Source organism: Sinocyclocheilus rhinocerous, unplaced genomic scaffold, assembly GCF_001515625.1.
Source record: "Sinocyclocheilus rhinocerous isolate Xijiao unplaced genomic scaffold, SAMN03320098_v1.1 scaffold623, whole genome shotgun sequence".
Taxonomy (NCBI): domain Eukaryota; kingdom Metazoa; phylum Chordata; class Actinopteri; order Cypriniformes; family Cyprinidae; genus Sinocyclocheilus; species Sinocyclocheilus rhinocerous.
Window position 1 is genome coordinate 951,008 of NW_015644631.1, and position 16,566 is coordinate 967,573.

General features: G+C 35.9%; 2 protein-coding genes across 2 annotated transcripts; one reads left to right on the plus strand and one right to left on the minus strand.

Moving 5' to 3' along the window:
• Positions 1-6: 6 nt before the first annotated feature.
• On the minus strand, positions 7-7,163 carry LOC107758651 (beta-centractin-like). Its single transcript, XM_016576445.1, has 11 exons — positions 6,947-7,163; positions 6,001-6,065; positions 5,328-5,403; positions 4,642-4,767; positions 2,943-3,067; positions 2,640-2,856; positions 2,438-2,530; positions 1,969-2,143; positions 1,826-1,887; positions 1,706-1,746; positions 7-204 (listed from the first exon to the last, which is right to left on the minus strand). The coding sequence occupies exons 1-11, from the start codon at positions 6,992-6,994 to the stop codon at positions 102-104; spliced, it is 1,131 nt and encodes a 376-aa protein (XP_016431931.1). The 5' UTR covers positions 6,995-7,163; the 3' UTR covers positions 7-101.
• A 458-nt stretch (positions 7,164-7,621) lies between these two features.
• On the plus strand, positions 7,622-12,701 carry LOC107758605 (E3 ubiquitin-protein ligase MARCH5-like). The gene is made up of 7 exons (XM_016576375.1): positions 7,622-7,744; positions 8,290-8,389; positions 8,468-8,670; positions 9,798-9,928; positions 10,003-10,186; positions 11,831-11,982; positions 12,069-12,701. The coding sequence occupies exons 2-7, from the start codon at positions 8,361-8,363 to the stop codon at positions 12,228-12,230; spliced, it is 861 nt and encodes a 286-aa protein (XP_016431861.1). The 5' UTR covers positions 7,622-7,744; positions 8,290-8,360; the 3' UTR covers positions 12,231-12,701.
• The last annotated feature ends 3,865 nt before the right edge of the window (positions 12,702-16,566 follow it).

Below are 16,566 nucleotides of genomic sequence, written 5' to 3' on the forward strand. Positions count from 1 at the left end.
GACGGGTGGGGAGGGAGGGAGGGTAACAGAGGGAGGCCAAGCGAGAGAGGAGAGGGATGTGAAAGCGCAGAGATGAGAGAGGCCGGTGGCCTTAAACCCCATTAAAATGTTTTCCGGTGGATGGCACGGGCGCGATCTTCCTCGTATTCCTTCTTGGAGACCCACATCTTCTTAAAGGTGTCGAGTGAAGCCAGGATAGATCCCCTATACATCGTAAATGGAAATCCCATATGTTAAACACCATAAAATATACCAAAACACTTTAAAAAAACATTCACTAACATTCAAAAGTTTGAGGTCTGTAAAAATGTTTACTTTTTTTTTTTTTTAAGAAATCTGTCATGCTCATCAAGACTGGATTTGTCTGATGAAAAATTAAGTAAAACATTAAAGAGGTCATATGATGCGATTTCAATTTTTCCTCTCTCTTTGGAGTGTTAGTGCGTTTTAATGTTTTTGTCTCGTCGCTCCGGCCGGGACACGGCATCAACAGTATGGTGAGGGGCGTAACATTTCCGACACACGCTTGAGGTATTCGGCCAATCACAACGCACTGGATAGCTGGCCAATCACAGCACACCTCGCTTTTCAGACTGATGAGCTTTGTAAAAATCGACGCGTTTCAAAAAGGCGGGGCATAGAGGAGAAACAATAATGTACAGTATGTGGAAAATAATGTGTTTTTTAAACTTTAAACCGCATAAACACATTTCATTACACCAAATACACAAAATAATGTTCTTTTTAGCAGCATCATATGACCCCTTTAATACTGTGAAATATTTAACATTTAAAATAACTTTATTTTTATATATTTTAAAATGTAATTTACTGTTGTGATATTTTTTCTTTTTATTGATTCATTTTCATTTTATTTCAGTTCATTTAAATTTTAGGGTCTTTTTTATTAGATTTTGTTTATTTTAAAAATTAATTTAAGTTTAATTTATTTTTATTTCCATTTTAGTTAGCAATTTTAGTGCTTCAACTTATTTCAGTCAGTTGTCAAGTCAACATTTCTAATTTTCGCTTAGTTTAAACTTCTAATATTTTTTATTGTTAAATATCTAAAAAATTTTTATTTATTGTTATTTATACAAATTTAATTCATTTAACAAATATGAACTTTAAAAGAACAGTATTTATTTTAAACATAAATCTTTTGTAGCATTATAAATGTCGTTACTATCACTATTGATCAATGTAATGCATCCTTGCTGGAAAAAGTAGTTAATTTCTTAAAGGTCCCATATTGTACACCTTTCTGGAGTTTTATTTTAGGTTTTGATGTCCTTAAGAATATATATTTGCGGTATAAGTACCAAAAACCATCTCAATATATTTATACAGCTCCTTCTTCAGGAGCTCTGCTGAGAACAGGTCGATTTTGGCCTGTCTAATTAATATTCATGAGCCTCTCTTCTGATTGGCCAGTTGTTTTCTGAGTGACGCACGGCCAGGCCAACCACAGGTAACTAGGGTCAGCCGACGTCACAGCGCTAGCTGGAGGCTAAGCAGGCTGTGTGAATTTTACTGTGGACTGACTGTTTTGAAACTTATATGGTTGTTACATAGCACCTAGACCTCAGTTATCATGAAAAAAGCCAGGAAATTTCAGTTTTGACAATATGGGACCTTTAAAGAAAAAAAAAAGGTAGAGTAACTGTTTTATGTTTTTATGTGCCTATATATACTTTGTTCTTACCCTATCCATGTTGAATAAAGTCTCTCCTGTGGTGCAGATATCTGAAACAACAAGAAAAATAAATATTTAAAAACATAGTTCTAACACCAAGCTAACATTTCTTAGCTGTGGCAGAGTCACCTTAATTTTAACGTCTTTGGGTGCAAGTTTCTTCACTTCGCTTAACAACCGGTCTCCAAAACCTGCGAGGAACAAACATAGAGTTTCAGTTCTGTCACTGATGGAGAACTGAAAGATGCTTTCGACTGATCTCTTCGCGCTACCTTTGAGGAGCGTTGAGCCGCCAGACAGCACTATGTTAGAGAAGAGCGTGCATCGCAGATCCATGTCTGACTTCTGAATGGCGAAGGCCAGCACCTCATGAATACCCTCGCTCTCGTCTCCAATCAGATCAGGCCTGAAGAGAAGCTCTGGAGCCCTGAACCGTGCTGGACCGATCTGCAGGAGATAAACAGCTGTGAGTAACACATCAAGTCAATGTGAAATTAAAATTGTCACTATTTACTTTCTTAATACACAATTTCGGCGCCATCACGAGCAAGTTATCAGTGCACTTTATTCCAAAAAGAAAAAAATAAGCCACGTTATGGAAGTTTCTGAATGCCATTTCATGTTGACTTCAGGAAGAACCTGAACTGAGCCTCCACTGAATGTCAATAAAACCAGGATATGATGTGTAATTTTATGACCATATGATCATACACTAACATACACACGCAATCTCATTCTTACATCTAGAGTGCTTCCGTCAGGGAGTGTGTATTGTGCTTTTTCAGTTTCTAGAGTTTCATCCTTCTGGGGGTTGAGGGAAAGGTAGCAGGCTCTCTGGAAAACAAAATAGCATTTTTTCATCGTTTCGTATCTAGATGATAATTTCCAACAAGAAGGAACTGCACAGAACATGTCGTATATATCCAGATGTGGAGTCCCGTACCTCCTTGATGGTGCGCACAACCTCAAACTCCGCAGAAGTGTGGAAATCGTAGCCTTCCTTGCGCAGGAGGAGGCGGAGGTATTGGGAGACGTCACGTCCGGCGATGTCTACGCGCATGATGGAATGTGGAATTGCGAATCCCTCATATATGGGGACAGCGTGTGTCACACCATCACCAGCGTCCAGGACCACACCTGTGGTTCGGCCTGTGGCGTATCTGTCAGACAGGAAACGTGTTTTGCATGAGAGAGGGAATAGGACGTGTGATATCAGGAATAATGAAATTCAAAGTGCTGAACTCACAAACTGAGCACGGCCTGCATGGAGATGAACAGGGCCGGCACGTTGAAGGTCTCAAAGAACACCTCTGCGGCCCGTTCACGGTTTTTACAGGGGTTCAGCGGTGCTTCGGTCAACAGTACAGGATGCTGCGAGATATATAAAAAATATGAATGGTTAAGGGATAGTTCACCCAAAAATGAAAGTTACCCCATGATTTACTCACCCTCAAGCCATCCTATGTGTATATGACTTTCTTCTTTCAGACAAATACAATCAGAGTTATACTAAAGGGGCGGTACAATGCTGTTTCATACATTCAGAGTTGTTTACAATGTTTAAGAGTTGGATTCTCATGCTAAGCATGGACAAAGTTTCAAAAAACAATTTGGACGTATGACGGAGTATTTCTGTGCCAAAAATCGTACTTCCGGGTTCGTACAAGTTTCGGAGAGTTATTTTTTTTCAATCGTGGCTCTTCATGACGTAGACAAGGGTGGAACTCCTTATATGGGCATTTCTCCCGGAAGATCGCGCCTGCACGCATTGACCAGAGTGAGAGCGAGATCGCGTCCATCAACGCGCTTCATCCAGCAGCAGCGCTGCACGGGACTTGCTCGGGAAGAATGTCTCCAAAGAAGTGTGTTTTTGGTTGTAAGGGAAAGATAACTTTGTTCAGCTTCCTAAAGAACCCAGCGTTATGTAAACAAAGCTCGGCTTTTTCCGAAGAGAATCGTAAAGCTGTATCTTTCTTTTACAAATCTGTATATGAAAATGTATATGAAGGATGCAATACTACTCTACAGGTACTCAAGATTAACATGAGATTGGGTGAAACAGTGTGCGTTATGCCCCCTTTATAAAGGATTAGTTCACTCCAGAATTAAAATTTCCTGATAATTTACTCACCCCCATGTCATCCAAGATGTTCATGTCTTTCTTTAGTCAAAAATAAATTAAGGTTTTTGAGGAAAACATTCCAGGATTTTTCTCCATATAGTGGACTTCAATGGGGACCAATGGGTTGAAGGTCCAAATTGTGGTTAAAAAGTATATAACTTTTTTTTTTTTTTTTTTAGAAAATGACCAATTGTTTCGCTAGATAAGACCCTTATTCCTCAGCTGGGATCGTGTAGAGCCCTGCATTGAAACTGTAATTTGGACCTTCAACCTGTTGGTCCCCGTTGAAGTCCACCATATGGAGAAAAATCCGGGAATGTTTTCCTCAAAAACCGTAATTTATTTTTGACTGAAGAAAGAAAGACATGAACATCTTGGATGACATCAGGGTGAGTAAATGATCAGGAATTTTTCATTCTGGAGTGAACTAATCCTTTTAAAAATGTCCTGGCTCTTCCAAGCTTTATAATGGCAGTGAATGGTGGTCGAGCTTTTGAAGCAAAATAAAGTGCATCCATCCATCATAAAAGTGCTCCACACGGCTCCGAAGGGTTAAAAATGGCCTTTCTGAAGTGAATCGATGCATTTGTGTATGAAAAATATCCATATTTAAATCTTTATAAACCGTAATCTCAAGCTTCCGCTATCTGTCGTACGCTCGTTCACGAGAGAGTGGCGTTCCAGCAGATGACGTCGGACGTAGGAATAGCGTAATAAAATAAAAATAAATCCTAATTCAAAATAAATAATTAATATATAAATATATTTGTACATATATTATATACTATTATTTCGAGAAAATATATAAAATTTAAATCCGTACCTCCTCTGAGAAGGTCTGCAGCTGTTCCTTTGAGTACACGTACTGCCAGATGCGCTCCATGTCATTCCAGTCCTTCACAATACCGTGTTCCATAGGATAGCGGACAGACAGCAGCCCCCTGTGCTCCTGCATATACCACAGAAATAAAGTATGCACTTGAGATGACCGAACACCTGAGAAGAGATGATGCCAACCTGCTGAACAACATACAACATACAAACATACAAAACTACCAAATTTTGCTACAAGTTTGATCGCAACACATAATCATTGCTGTTAATAGTGTTCACCGTCTGTTTGATTACATGACATTAACTAACTGCTCGATTTGTACCGTACATTTCTGCCATATGGACATCAACTTGAGATTTATTACTAAATATAATGTAGAAACGATTTGCATCGTGAAAAGCGCTATACAAATAAACTTGAATTGAACTGAATAGAACATATGATGTTATTACATTAGAATAACACAAGACAGTGTGAAATCAAAACTATTTGTCCAAGTTATAATAACTTTTCTTTTCTGACGACATACATAAAATATTATTAACCAATCACATCACGGGTTAAGTCAAGTCCCTGCCAATATTATTTCTGGCTGAATATTGTGGCAAGTTGACTGTGTTGTGAATGTCGTATTGTCTTTAAATATAATCTTCAATTAAAATAAAAAGGTTTACCTCAGCTTTGGGTCCAATGAAGAGATCGCCCTCAAGGGCACCAGCCATCACCCGAACATGCTTGGGTCGCCCCACACTAGAAATAAACCTTACCAGTTAATACCACATCACATTCACACTACATTACATTACTAAAATGTTTTTTTGTTTCTTTTTGTTTGTACAAACAAATGCCAGTATTTCTAAAAACATAATGCAGATAATATGACAAATTTGATGATGTATATGTATACAGTATATATGCATACTGTATATAGTTTCACACTACTGTTCAAAAGTTTGGGGTTGGTAAGATTTTGTAATGTTTCTGAAAGTCTCTTATTCTCTCCAAGGCTGCATTTCAGTGTCACATGATCCTTTCAAAATCATACTAAAATGCTGATTTATTGCTCAAACATTTTTACATATTATTATCAGTGTTAAAAACAGTTCATATTTTTGTGGAAATCGTGATAATTTTTTTCAGGATTCTTTGATATATAGAGACTTCAAATGAACAGCATTTATTTAAAATGAAACTCTTTTGTAACATTAGACATATGTTTACTGCCACTTTGATCACTTTTAATGCATCCTTGCTGAATATAGTTAGTAATAAATAAATAAATTCTTACTGAGCCCAAACTTTTGAAAGTTATCCTAATGCAGTAATATCAATTAAATGGTTACTTACTAATTTGGGAAACAGTATTTAGGGATCTGATCTCCAGCAAAGCCAGCCTTAATAACTCCAGACCCCTGTAAGAGAAATTGTAAGACAAGTTAGAAATTACAATACACATCACGCAATTTTGCAGCGAGGTAGTTCAAAGTAAACTTGAACTATAAAAGCTCAAACAGTGAATGTGTTGTAAAATGAATCATCTATTGATCTGATCCCTCCTTGTTTGTTCTTGAGTCATGAGACAGAGCTGGAGGGAGCTAAAAGAAACCAACCAGCTACAGCCTCCAGAAGTCACACTGTGAGAAAACACCATAATGTTTCACTAAACATCACTGACATTTACTAAGTTTTCATAATTTTAGTAACCTATCAAAGTGACACATTCAGGCTTTGAGATCTTCCACCTTCATTCAGATTACCGGTTCAGGTTTACTAGTTCTCCATCTCTAGCTTCAACCTTTTGGCTTTTATTAAAATGAATTTCTAACTAATTATTTCATACTAATTAATGTGGCTGTATAAGGCGGGGTCACAGCCAGACATCTTAGCAACAATAATAACTCCAGCTCAAATACAGGCTTGTATCGGACAGATACTCTCCGACAACCATGCATCTTGCAGTATTTCATTAATATGAACAACGTGGAATCATTTATTTAAAGTTTGAGTGATAAATTCAAAGCACCACTGAAATGAATTACAAATCAGTTTTATGCCACTGCATCAAACTGAGCATCTAATGCTTGAAGATATCGCAATTAAGACAGATACACTGTCGTGCTTTACATAATGAAGTCAATCGGACGTGAAACTGTGCACATTATTATTTAAATAAATAAAATCCTAAACACATCTTATTTAGCATTAGCCGGCTAGCGCAGATTTTGGCACAATAGCATTAGCTTTAGCCTTTTAGCACAGACTGGGTGTGGAGGGCAGCTGACATCATACTCACATTATCAATCACGACCGGCTGGTTTGCTATAATATCATACGACTCCATGTTCAGCCTGCGCTTGAGTGCGTTTTTCGGTCAACGTTTTCGCAAGAAGCTGCGTTTATGATTTTCTGTTCATGTAAATAAAAAATAACCGTCGCTGCTTGCCAGTATAACCACAGGCTGAGCGGTGATGCGTCAACCGAACCGCACTATGGAGGGAGCCAATCAAACCCACGTAACCAGGAGATGAGTGACAGCTCATTTAGCCAATACGAATACGTTTGGTTCGCAGGCGCAGTTTGACAACCTAAAAACAATTGTTTATTTATTTATTTTGTTTTTTAATTTTTTGAAAGTGTGTAATTTTCTCTGTTTATTTATATTTTATGTTAAAATATAATTGGAAATATATGTCTTTAATAAATTGTTTTTGATTAGAAGCAAAATTATGGAGAGGACACGACTGTAGTAGCAGAGTGGATGCTTTATTTTTATATTTCAAAATCATAGGAAAAACTGAATTTGCATATTTAACAATTATCAAATACACTTTTACTTTTTAGTTTTATGCATGTATGCTCTTATAACAAGTGAGACAATAAATAAATACGTGATTAAACACATCAAACGAAGCATTCTTGGACATTTTAGCAAGTTAGGGACATTTATTTTGACATACGGAAGTGGCTTATCCGGAAGTTGTTCTTCGTAAGGTTGTTGTTCTGTCCTCCGACAAAATTGAAAGTGTCAAATCAGCCGGAGATCTAAACTAAACGCGTATCAGAAACGTCTACATCTGCAAAACATCTTCAGGTGAGGATCTACATTTGAATTCGGTTAACAATGTTGCCTGAATGACAAGTTTCGGTATGTTTATATCTGTTCAAACGTAAATAATAATGAGGTTTGGGGTTGTTTAGTTAGTTTAATGCGAGTCATTCCGACTGAAAATATTGTCAAATCTATACATAATTTCAATTTCAATTTGTTAAGTTAGAAATGTTCTCTTACATGACATTCATACGTAACTTGAGCCTGATTAACTAATATTATAATATTATTATAACATTAACATTCATTGTGCATCTTTAATACAAAGACAGACGTTAGAAGAATAAATATATAATTATGTTATGTCTCATCTTATACTGTAGTAATACAAACCATTTTTAGTGATTTGTTTTGAAATCCCTGTAATATAATGGTGCTGATCACCATAATATAAGACCAAACATATTATGTATATTTATTTATTTTACTTACAGCGTAAGTGTTATTGAATGAACATCGTGATGTGATCTAGCAAATATTTTTGTTTTTAAGTATTGCATTCATGTCTTAATGGTCTGTATTAATAGGTGTTGCACACTGAGCCTGCTCTGGCTCACTCATGGTTGAGCTGGAGACCGTGGATCGAGCCTGACATAAGATGGCCTGTGTAGATGAACCTCCAGAGAAGTGAGTTAGCTGTGAATCACAGTACTAGTTAGTAGTACTCTTGGTTAAGTTCTCATTTAATCTGTTGTTCACCGACAGGCACTGCTGGGTGTGTTTTGCCACGGAGAAGGAGGATCGAGTTGCAGAATGGGTCAGCCCGTGCCGGTGTAAGGGCTGCACCAAGTGGATCCATCAGTCTTGCTTACAGCGATGGCTGGACGAAAAACAGAAGGGAAACAGTGGAGGAGCCGTCAGCTGCCCGCAATGTAGCACAGAATACCAGATCGTTTTCCCCAAAATAGGTGAGTATTTGCACGTCACCTTTTTTTGAAGTACCTTTTTCCACTTTTGTTGTGTATCTTGTCATGGATTCTCACTTTTTTTTTCTTTGCATATTTTAATGCACCAAATCAGTGCCTGTTTATTACATATTTTGGGTAATTTGCTCCTGATAAGAGTGCAGTCCTTTCAGCTCTGTTTTGCAGCAGTGTCGTTATTGTAACTAAAACTAAAACTATTACAGATAATTTATATTGACTGAAATAAAGTTGAAATAAATTAAAATACAAAACTTAGATAAAATCTTGGCAACTAACGGGAATAAAAAAAAGTGTACGTTAAAATGACTAAAAGTGCTAAAATTACTTAAAATAAAATAAATTAAAGCTCAATACAAAAACTAATAAAAAATGATTTTAGAAAATTAAATGAAAATGAAAAATGTTGCTTTGGCAAATAGCTCAATTAAATTGAAGTACTAAAATGATTAAAACTAAAACCAAAATAAAAATCAATTAAAACTAAATAGTCAAATTAAAAAGCAAAAACTAATAAAAATGCTTAAAAACCCTGAAAAAAATAGAAATGTTGCACTTGCAACTAACTGAAATGAAATAAGTGTAAGTTAAAGTACTAAAATGAGTAAAACTAAAATCGAAATAACCTAAAGCTTAATAAAAATAGAAAAAAACCAAAAACTAATAAATGCTTAAAAACTGAAATCATAGTAAGTAATAATAATATAAAAATACAGAAATATACTTTAAAAAAAACATGTAGATACACTTCTGAATAAAAATATAAAGAAACCAAAAGTGTATAAAAATGACAAAAGCACGTAACAAAACGACTAAAATCTAAACTAAAATATCAAAATTCTAAAAGCTAATTCAAAACTATTATATAATACTATAATAGTGTATAAATAATAATAAACACTGTTTTATAACATGATTTTGCACTTGTTTTGTAGCTAAACGTTACCATTTAAAATTATCATATGTTTTTGACAAATTAGCTCAGAAAATGTGACAAAGGTGCCCAGATTCTGCGGGGCCTTACTAATGCCGAATATTCTGACGTTCTGTTTGGCTGTTATTTGTTAATTTAATAGGGGAGTGTTAAGTGTGTCATTTTGTCTCTCCTCCAGGGCCTCTGGTGTACTTCCTTCAGCAAGTCGACAGAGCTCTGTCCAGGGCCAGTCCGTTCACCGCAGCTGGAGTCGTGGTGGGGACCGTCTATTGGTCGGCCGTTACTTACGGTGCCGTCACAGTTATGCAGGTGTGTTAAAGACAAGATGAGTGAAGCTCAGCTCTCCAGGGCTGTTTTGAACACGTTTTCTACTCTGTTTTCAGGTGGTGGGCCATAAGAAGGGTCTGGATGTGATGGAGCATGCGGATCCTCTCTTCCTGCTCATGGGTTTGCCCACCATCCCCGTCATGCTGGTACTGGGGAAGATGATTCGCTGGGAGGATTATGTTGTGCGGCTTTGGCAACGACACTCTTCTAAGCTTCAGATCTTCAGCGGGCTTGTACCTGGTATGTGGAAAACAGGGTTAAGGCCGGGACACACCAAGCCGACGGTCGGCCATTGATCAACGTCGGGCCGACGGCGAGCAACGCTGGGGCTAGTTTGTTTGGTGTGTTCCACTCGTCGGCTCTCGTCGGGCTCACGTCGGCGGCAGTTTGCCCGATTCGACATGTTGAATCGCCGTCGGGACCATCGGCGCGAGTGAGAGCTCTGATTGGATGTTCAGTTTAGCGAACGAGTCAGTGCCCAATATAGACAGTTAATTCCTCTCACGCATGCGCAGAACGCACGTGTTAGTTTGCCGTCGGCTGTAGTCTGTGCGGTGTGTTCGAGCGCAGCTTTTTGATCCGACGACAACACCGTCGGCTTTCGTCGCCGCTAGTCCTTTGAAGTCGGCTTGGTGTGTCCCGGCCTTTAAACTTAGCAATAGTTCATCCCAGTGTTGTTTTTGTTAACTAAATCTAAAACTATTAAAAATGTTTTTTGTTTTTTTTTCATTTTCATTAATTAATAAAAAATAATTTTTAATAAAATGTAAAATATTTTTTTTTTATAAAACTTAAAATAAAAAAACTGAACTATTAAACATTTTAATTATTAAAAATGTAAAAATATTGCCTTGCCAACTTACTGAAATAATTTAAAGTACTAAAATTACTTAAACTGAAATAATAATCTAAAGCTAAATATATATATATATATATATAAACTAATAATAACAAATGCATAATAAAAAATGGATACAACTTAAACTAAAATTAAAATAAAAACAAAAACTAATAAATAGAAGCTAATAAAAATGAAAAAAGCACACAACAATCACTAAAACTAATAAATATTCTAATGTTTATTATACTGTAATAGTATATAAATTATCCTAAAACTAAAATTAAAGCTAAATAAAAACTAATAAGAATGACAAAAGCACATAACAAAATGACTAAAATTAAAATGAAAACTAAAAATAAAGGCAAATTCATTGAAGTATTAAAATTACCAAAAATTAATATACAAATAAATTAAGCTAAATATAATTTTTTAAATAAAACAAAAACTAATGAAAATGACAAAAGCACATAACAAAATGACTAAAACTTCAACTAAAATTACAATGAAAACTGAAAAATTTAAAACAGAAGCTAATTTGTTGAAATACAAAAATCACTAAAAATAAAGTTAAATATAAATGTAAAAAATAATTTAAAAAATTAAAAAGCACATAAAAATGACTAAAATTACAATTAAAACTGATAATATAATATTAATATTGTTAAGTTAATTCTTTGAAGTACTAAAATGTTTAAAACTGAAATTAACATAAAGCTAAATATAACTGTTAAAAAAAGTTAAAATGACAATAGCACATGAATAAAGCTTAAATTTAAAATGAAAACTGAACTAATGCAAAATATTAATGCTGTTTCTTCCAAAAATGTAAATTCTGACATTATTTATTCACCGTCATTCCATTTGATATGTATAAATATGTGGTGGTGGATAGCTCATTTTTTGGGTAAACCGTTCCTTTAAACCGTTTTAGTATTTATGATTCTTTATCATAATCATACTGTAAGCTTATGCTAATAATAATAATAATAATAATATTAAAAAACATAATTTTTGAAGCAAAAAAATATAATTTGTTTGTGCAGGTATGGGCCATGCTCTACCCCGCATCCCAGTGGAGGGCAGTTACGGAGGAGACCATCTCTCTGTGTCTCGCACCCTTTGCGGCGCCCTCATCTTCCCTGTGGGACGCCTCCTGTTCCGCAGGGTCACGTCAAACCTGCAGCGCACCATCCTGGTGAGAGTCGAGAGTGGCGAGCGTCTACCATACAACCTGGAATTTCATTAGGAAGTGTGAATCCTAACCCACTTTTCCTCTTCTAGGGTGGCATTGCATTCGTGGTGATCAAGGGAGTGCTTAAAGTATATTTCAAACAGCAGCAGTACCTCATCCAGGCCAGCAGACACATCCTGAATTACCCAGAGCCCGAGGGACGAGCAGATGCCACTTTTGAGGACGACAACGAAAACAGTGGCAATGAATGAAGATAATGCACTTGAGGAAATCAACAAATGCACTGTAGTATAGGATTCTCAGAATAAAGAGACATATTTACGGATGTATAAAGACATAATTTCTCAGCTTCACATGGCTCTAAATCAGCACAAACACATGTCTGCTATGTGTTACTAAAATGCAAGGATGACTGAAATTCTTTTATCTGTGAGAAACGTTTGATGGGGTGTTAAAAAGTGCCTGTAATAGCAAAATACACCAGTAGATGGCGACAAATGCAAAGCTGGTAACTGCACTGTGCACTGATGTCTCTGGTGAAGACATTGTAATTTAAGCTGCAAATGTACCAGCAGAATCATGTAAGCGTTTTGAGAATGAGTTAATTGATTCTGATTGAAGATAATAAGCAATGGCTATATAATGACAAATAAAGGATGATAAACCCAAAAACTTTGACTTTAATGCTTTTAAGATGTGGTTTACTGTCATTGTTTTCAATCTAGAAACATCTGGACCATTTCACTGAAAATTAAAAGAAATAATAAGAAAAATATTAAATATTACTATATTTGCCTATTTTAGTCCTGTTAAATTGTTTGTTTGTTTTTTGCATTACATTTGTGACATTGTTTTCATGACGATTAAGTGTATTTTCAGCCCAAATTCAAATTAATTGTAATGCACTTTTTTTTGTTTTGTAATTGTTGTTACAAAAAAGTTATTTTCATTGTTTCTCATTATGTTAATACAGAAGGCCTTCACTGTATTTAAACTAAAAACATTAATAAATATTTAATTATTGTAAAACGATTTCAATAGTAAAACTAGCTTAAAGGCAGTACAGTAAAAGTCATGATGTAATGAAATCAAATAGAAAAAGAAAATCTAGCATAATTTGTCACCATCATGAGATTTTAGTCATGAAAATAATTTAACAATGCAACCAATCTTAATAGTCCTAAAATGTGATTATTTTCTTTATGTGTAATACTTATTTTTCTCTTTTGACTTTGGGGTGAGTCTTGTGAAGTGAAAAGCTGTGTGTTTGAAATTAAACCATCAATGCGTTTTTAACTTCAAATCTTTGCTTCTGGCTACAGTATTTTTCACAACTTTTTGTCCAGTGAAAAAGTCATCTCGTCTGAATCAGGAGAGAAATATGCACAGATAAAGCACCGTTTACATTTGAAAACAGTTCTAAAAAACATGTAGAATTTTGATGTGAGAGGATAACAGGAGATGGACTTTTTCACTGGAGGAAGTGTTAATATGGATTAAAGACTGGTATTTGTGTTTCGTACAAACACAGCTTTTTGCTTCAGAAGATGGTAATTGTCGGACTGGCATCATGTGGATTACTTGTGGATTATTGTGATGTTGTTATCAGCACTCTCATTCTGACGGCACCCATTCACTGCAGGGCATCCACTGGTGAGAAAGTGATGGAACGCTACATTTCTCCAAATCTGTTCTGATGAAGAAACAAACTCATCTACATCTTTGATGGCCTTCAGCAAATTTAAATTTTTGGGTGAACTATACCTTTAAGTAACGAGTAATGATGTTTGTCTTAAATAGAAGTGTTAAATATCTAGTTGCAGGGGGTGAGGTGACGGGCAGAATTGTCTCGCTCCCCTCCAGCGGGTTTGGCAGAGCCCTTCATCACCTGCTATCAGCGAGCGACATCACACCCTCCGTGCTCTCCGGCAGGCCCTTTGAAGGAATGGCAAGGACAAGGCTGAGGAATAATCTGGCCCGCTTCTGATCTCTTATTTCTTTATTTCGAGAACGAGAGGGGGGAAAAACTATGAATAATGCAAATGGGAGTTCAATCGGCTCACCCAAGATGACTTCATTTGGGTTTAAAAATACACCCCTGCTCAAAGCCGTAGAACTGGAACAGCGCTCAACTTAACTCACAAACCATCTAAAACAGTCCTCTGGGATTGTTGTCTCATGTTTTTAAAGATCTCTGGCAAATATAACCACGGGAGACAGGCTTTGTTGAAGCTGCCAAACGTACAACGTTTGTGACGCAGAAAATCCCACAATTCATCTGTCACTTACGGGATATAAACATCCGATGTAATACTACGCACAAACAAAAGTTTTCATTTGTAATTTCATTACAGAAAGGTGTGAATAAATGCCTTGATTTTAAAGCATTTTGACCAAATATGAAATCAAAGGATTTGGATGGCTGAATCATGCATTTACATATAAATGACATACTATGATTCATGTCACAGCCTTAAAGCAACCCCCTTTTTTTTAGTGGTCTGTCTTAATGCTCCAGATGAAAAGAAATGTAGTTTGAGCGACGAAAAGTAATGAGCAAAGGAACATAAAAAGATCAGTCCATTTGTAAGAATGGCAATAAAACAATGCTGCAATATCCAGCTGCTATGTAAAAAAAGATAAAAGGCAATTTCTGTGAAATATATAATTAGGCTAGGTTTACATCTTAAAGGGGTCATATGATGCGATTTAAATTTTTCCTTTCTCTTTGGAGTGTTACAAGCTCTTGGTGCATAAAGAAGATCTGTAAAGTTGCAAACACTAAAGTCTCAAAACCAAAGAGATATTCTTTATAAAAGTGAAGAGTCAACCACGCCTACCTAAAATGGCTCGTTCTAACACGCCCCCACACTATGTGGGAAGATTTGCATAACAACGCCCAAATGTTCACGCAAAGAAAGAAAGCGTAACTTTTATTCTCAGTTTGTCATTTCTCCGATCACAAATGCAGACATGGTTTTATGTTTATGCGGCGTGATGCAATGCAACGCCGGGACAAGGCATCACAATATGGCAAGGGGCGTAACATTTCCGTCACACGCTTGAGGTATTCGGCCAATCACAACGCACTGGAAAGCTGGCCAATCAGAGCACACCTGGCTTTTCAGACCGATGAGATCATATGACCCCTTTAAGTAAAAAACAAATACAATCATAGATATATATGTTACTATACATACACTTTGTAGTACAGAACATTGTATAGTGGAAACATATAAACAGCAGAACCAGAGTAAAAAAGCGTGTTATCTAACCAATGGCTTATTATAACTTATATTATAACTCATAAATGGGTCATTTTTGTTCTGTGGCACCTTTTGTAATCTGTAACTCTTAAAGCATAAACATTCCCTAATTAAGTATTTCCATAAAAGAGTATATCAGTATTTCAGAACGGGGCACTGGTCAAGGTCAGACTCTTAAACTTTATGAATTATAATAAATTAGTAATTTACACAACAGCAAGAATAACAGTATGGAAATAAAAAGCTAACGTTAGCCAGTTAGCCATTGCTCAGGTATTAGAAGCTAGCATGCATAGGGATTGTATTATCTTTTAAAATTTTGATTTCACACAGATTTTTGTTATGTCAAACAGGATAAAACGTGAAACAAATCAACTTATAATACAATAAATCTTAATAAAATTAATCAAATCCATAATACTTACCGATTCTCAACCGGTGGTTTTCCCTCTAAAATAACATCACTTCCTGGAGGACAATGTGATTAAAGGAACACTCCACTATTTTTGAAAATAGGCTCATTTTCCAACTCCCCTAGTTGACGTAATAATCAAGGAACAGCAGGCGCAATGATATTACGCAGCGCCAGCGAGATGCTAATGGTCTAATCAGATTGAATGATCTATGCTAAGCTACAGCTAAAAGTGCTACCGCCAGACCCGGAGATCGGCTGAATGGATTCGAAAACGGTAAAACTCGACTGTTTATCTCTAGGGGAGTCGGAAAATGAGCCTATTTTCAAAAATAGTGGAGCGTTCCTTTAATAAACTGGCTTTTGCCTGTTAAAAGTCTAAATGGATGGTTTAACCTCTATGTTTCTTAACTGATAATATGATAAAATAATAATAATATAATTACAATAATATAATATAATAAACTATTTTCTATTGTGCCTTTAAAAAGTAGCATCTCAAAGTGCTTCACAAGAATAAGATTAAATAAAACATACAATTATACAATCAATACATTAAAGAAAATTAGATAGTAAGATGGCGCCGACGCTGATGGCTGCCTCCGTGGCGTGATACAAAAATAAAATACATGCTATCAAAAGATCAACAAAAAGAGAAATTTTCCATGTTAATTTCCATGTTAAAAATGGCATGTTCAATATTTCATCAATAAACCACATGAAAATCTGCTGAATAGCTAAAGTAATGGCCTCAAACATCAAAGACTCTCAAAATGTGCTTCATTTGCAAGTAAATCTGATTGCAGAAAGACTATAGGGGAGATTCTGTCATATCAAGCTGTACACATCAAAGCCGCCAAGGCATCTTTAGATGACGTTTGAATAAATATAACGCAAGAGGGCCTCATT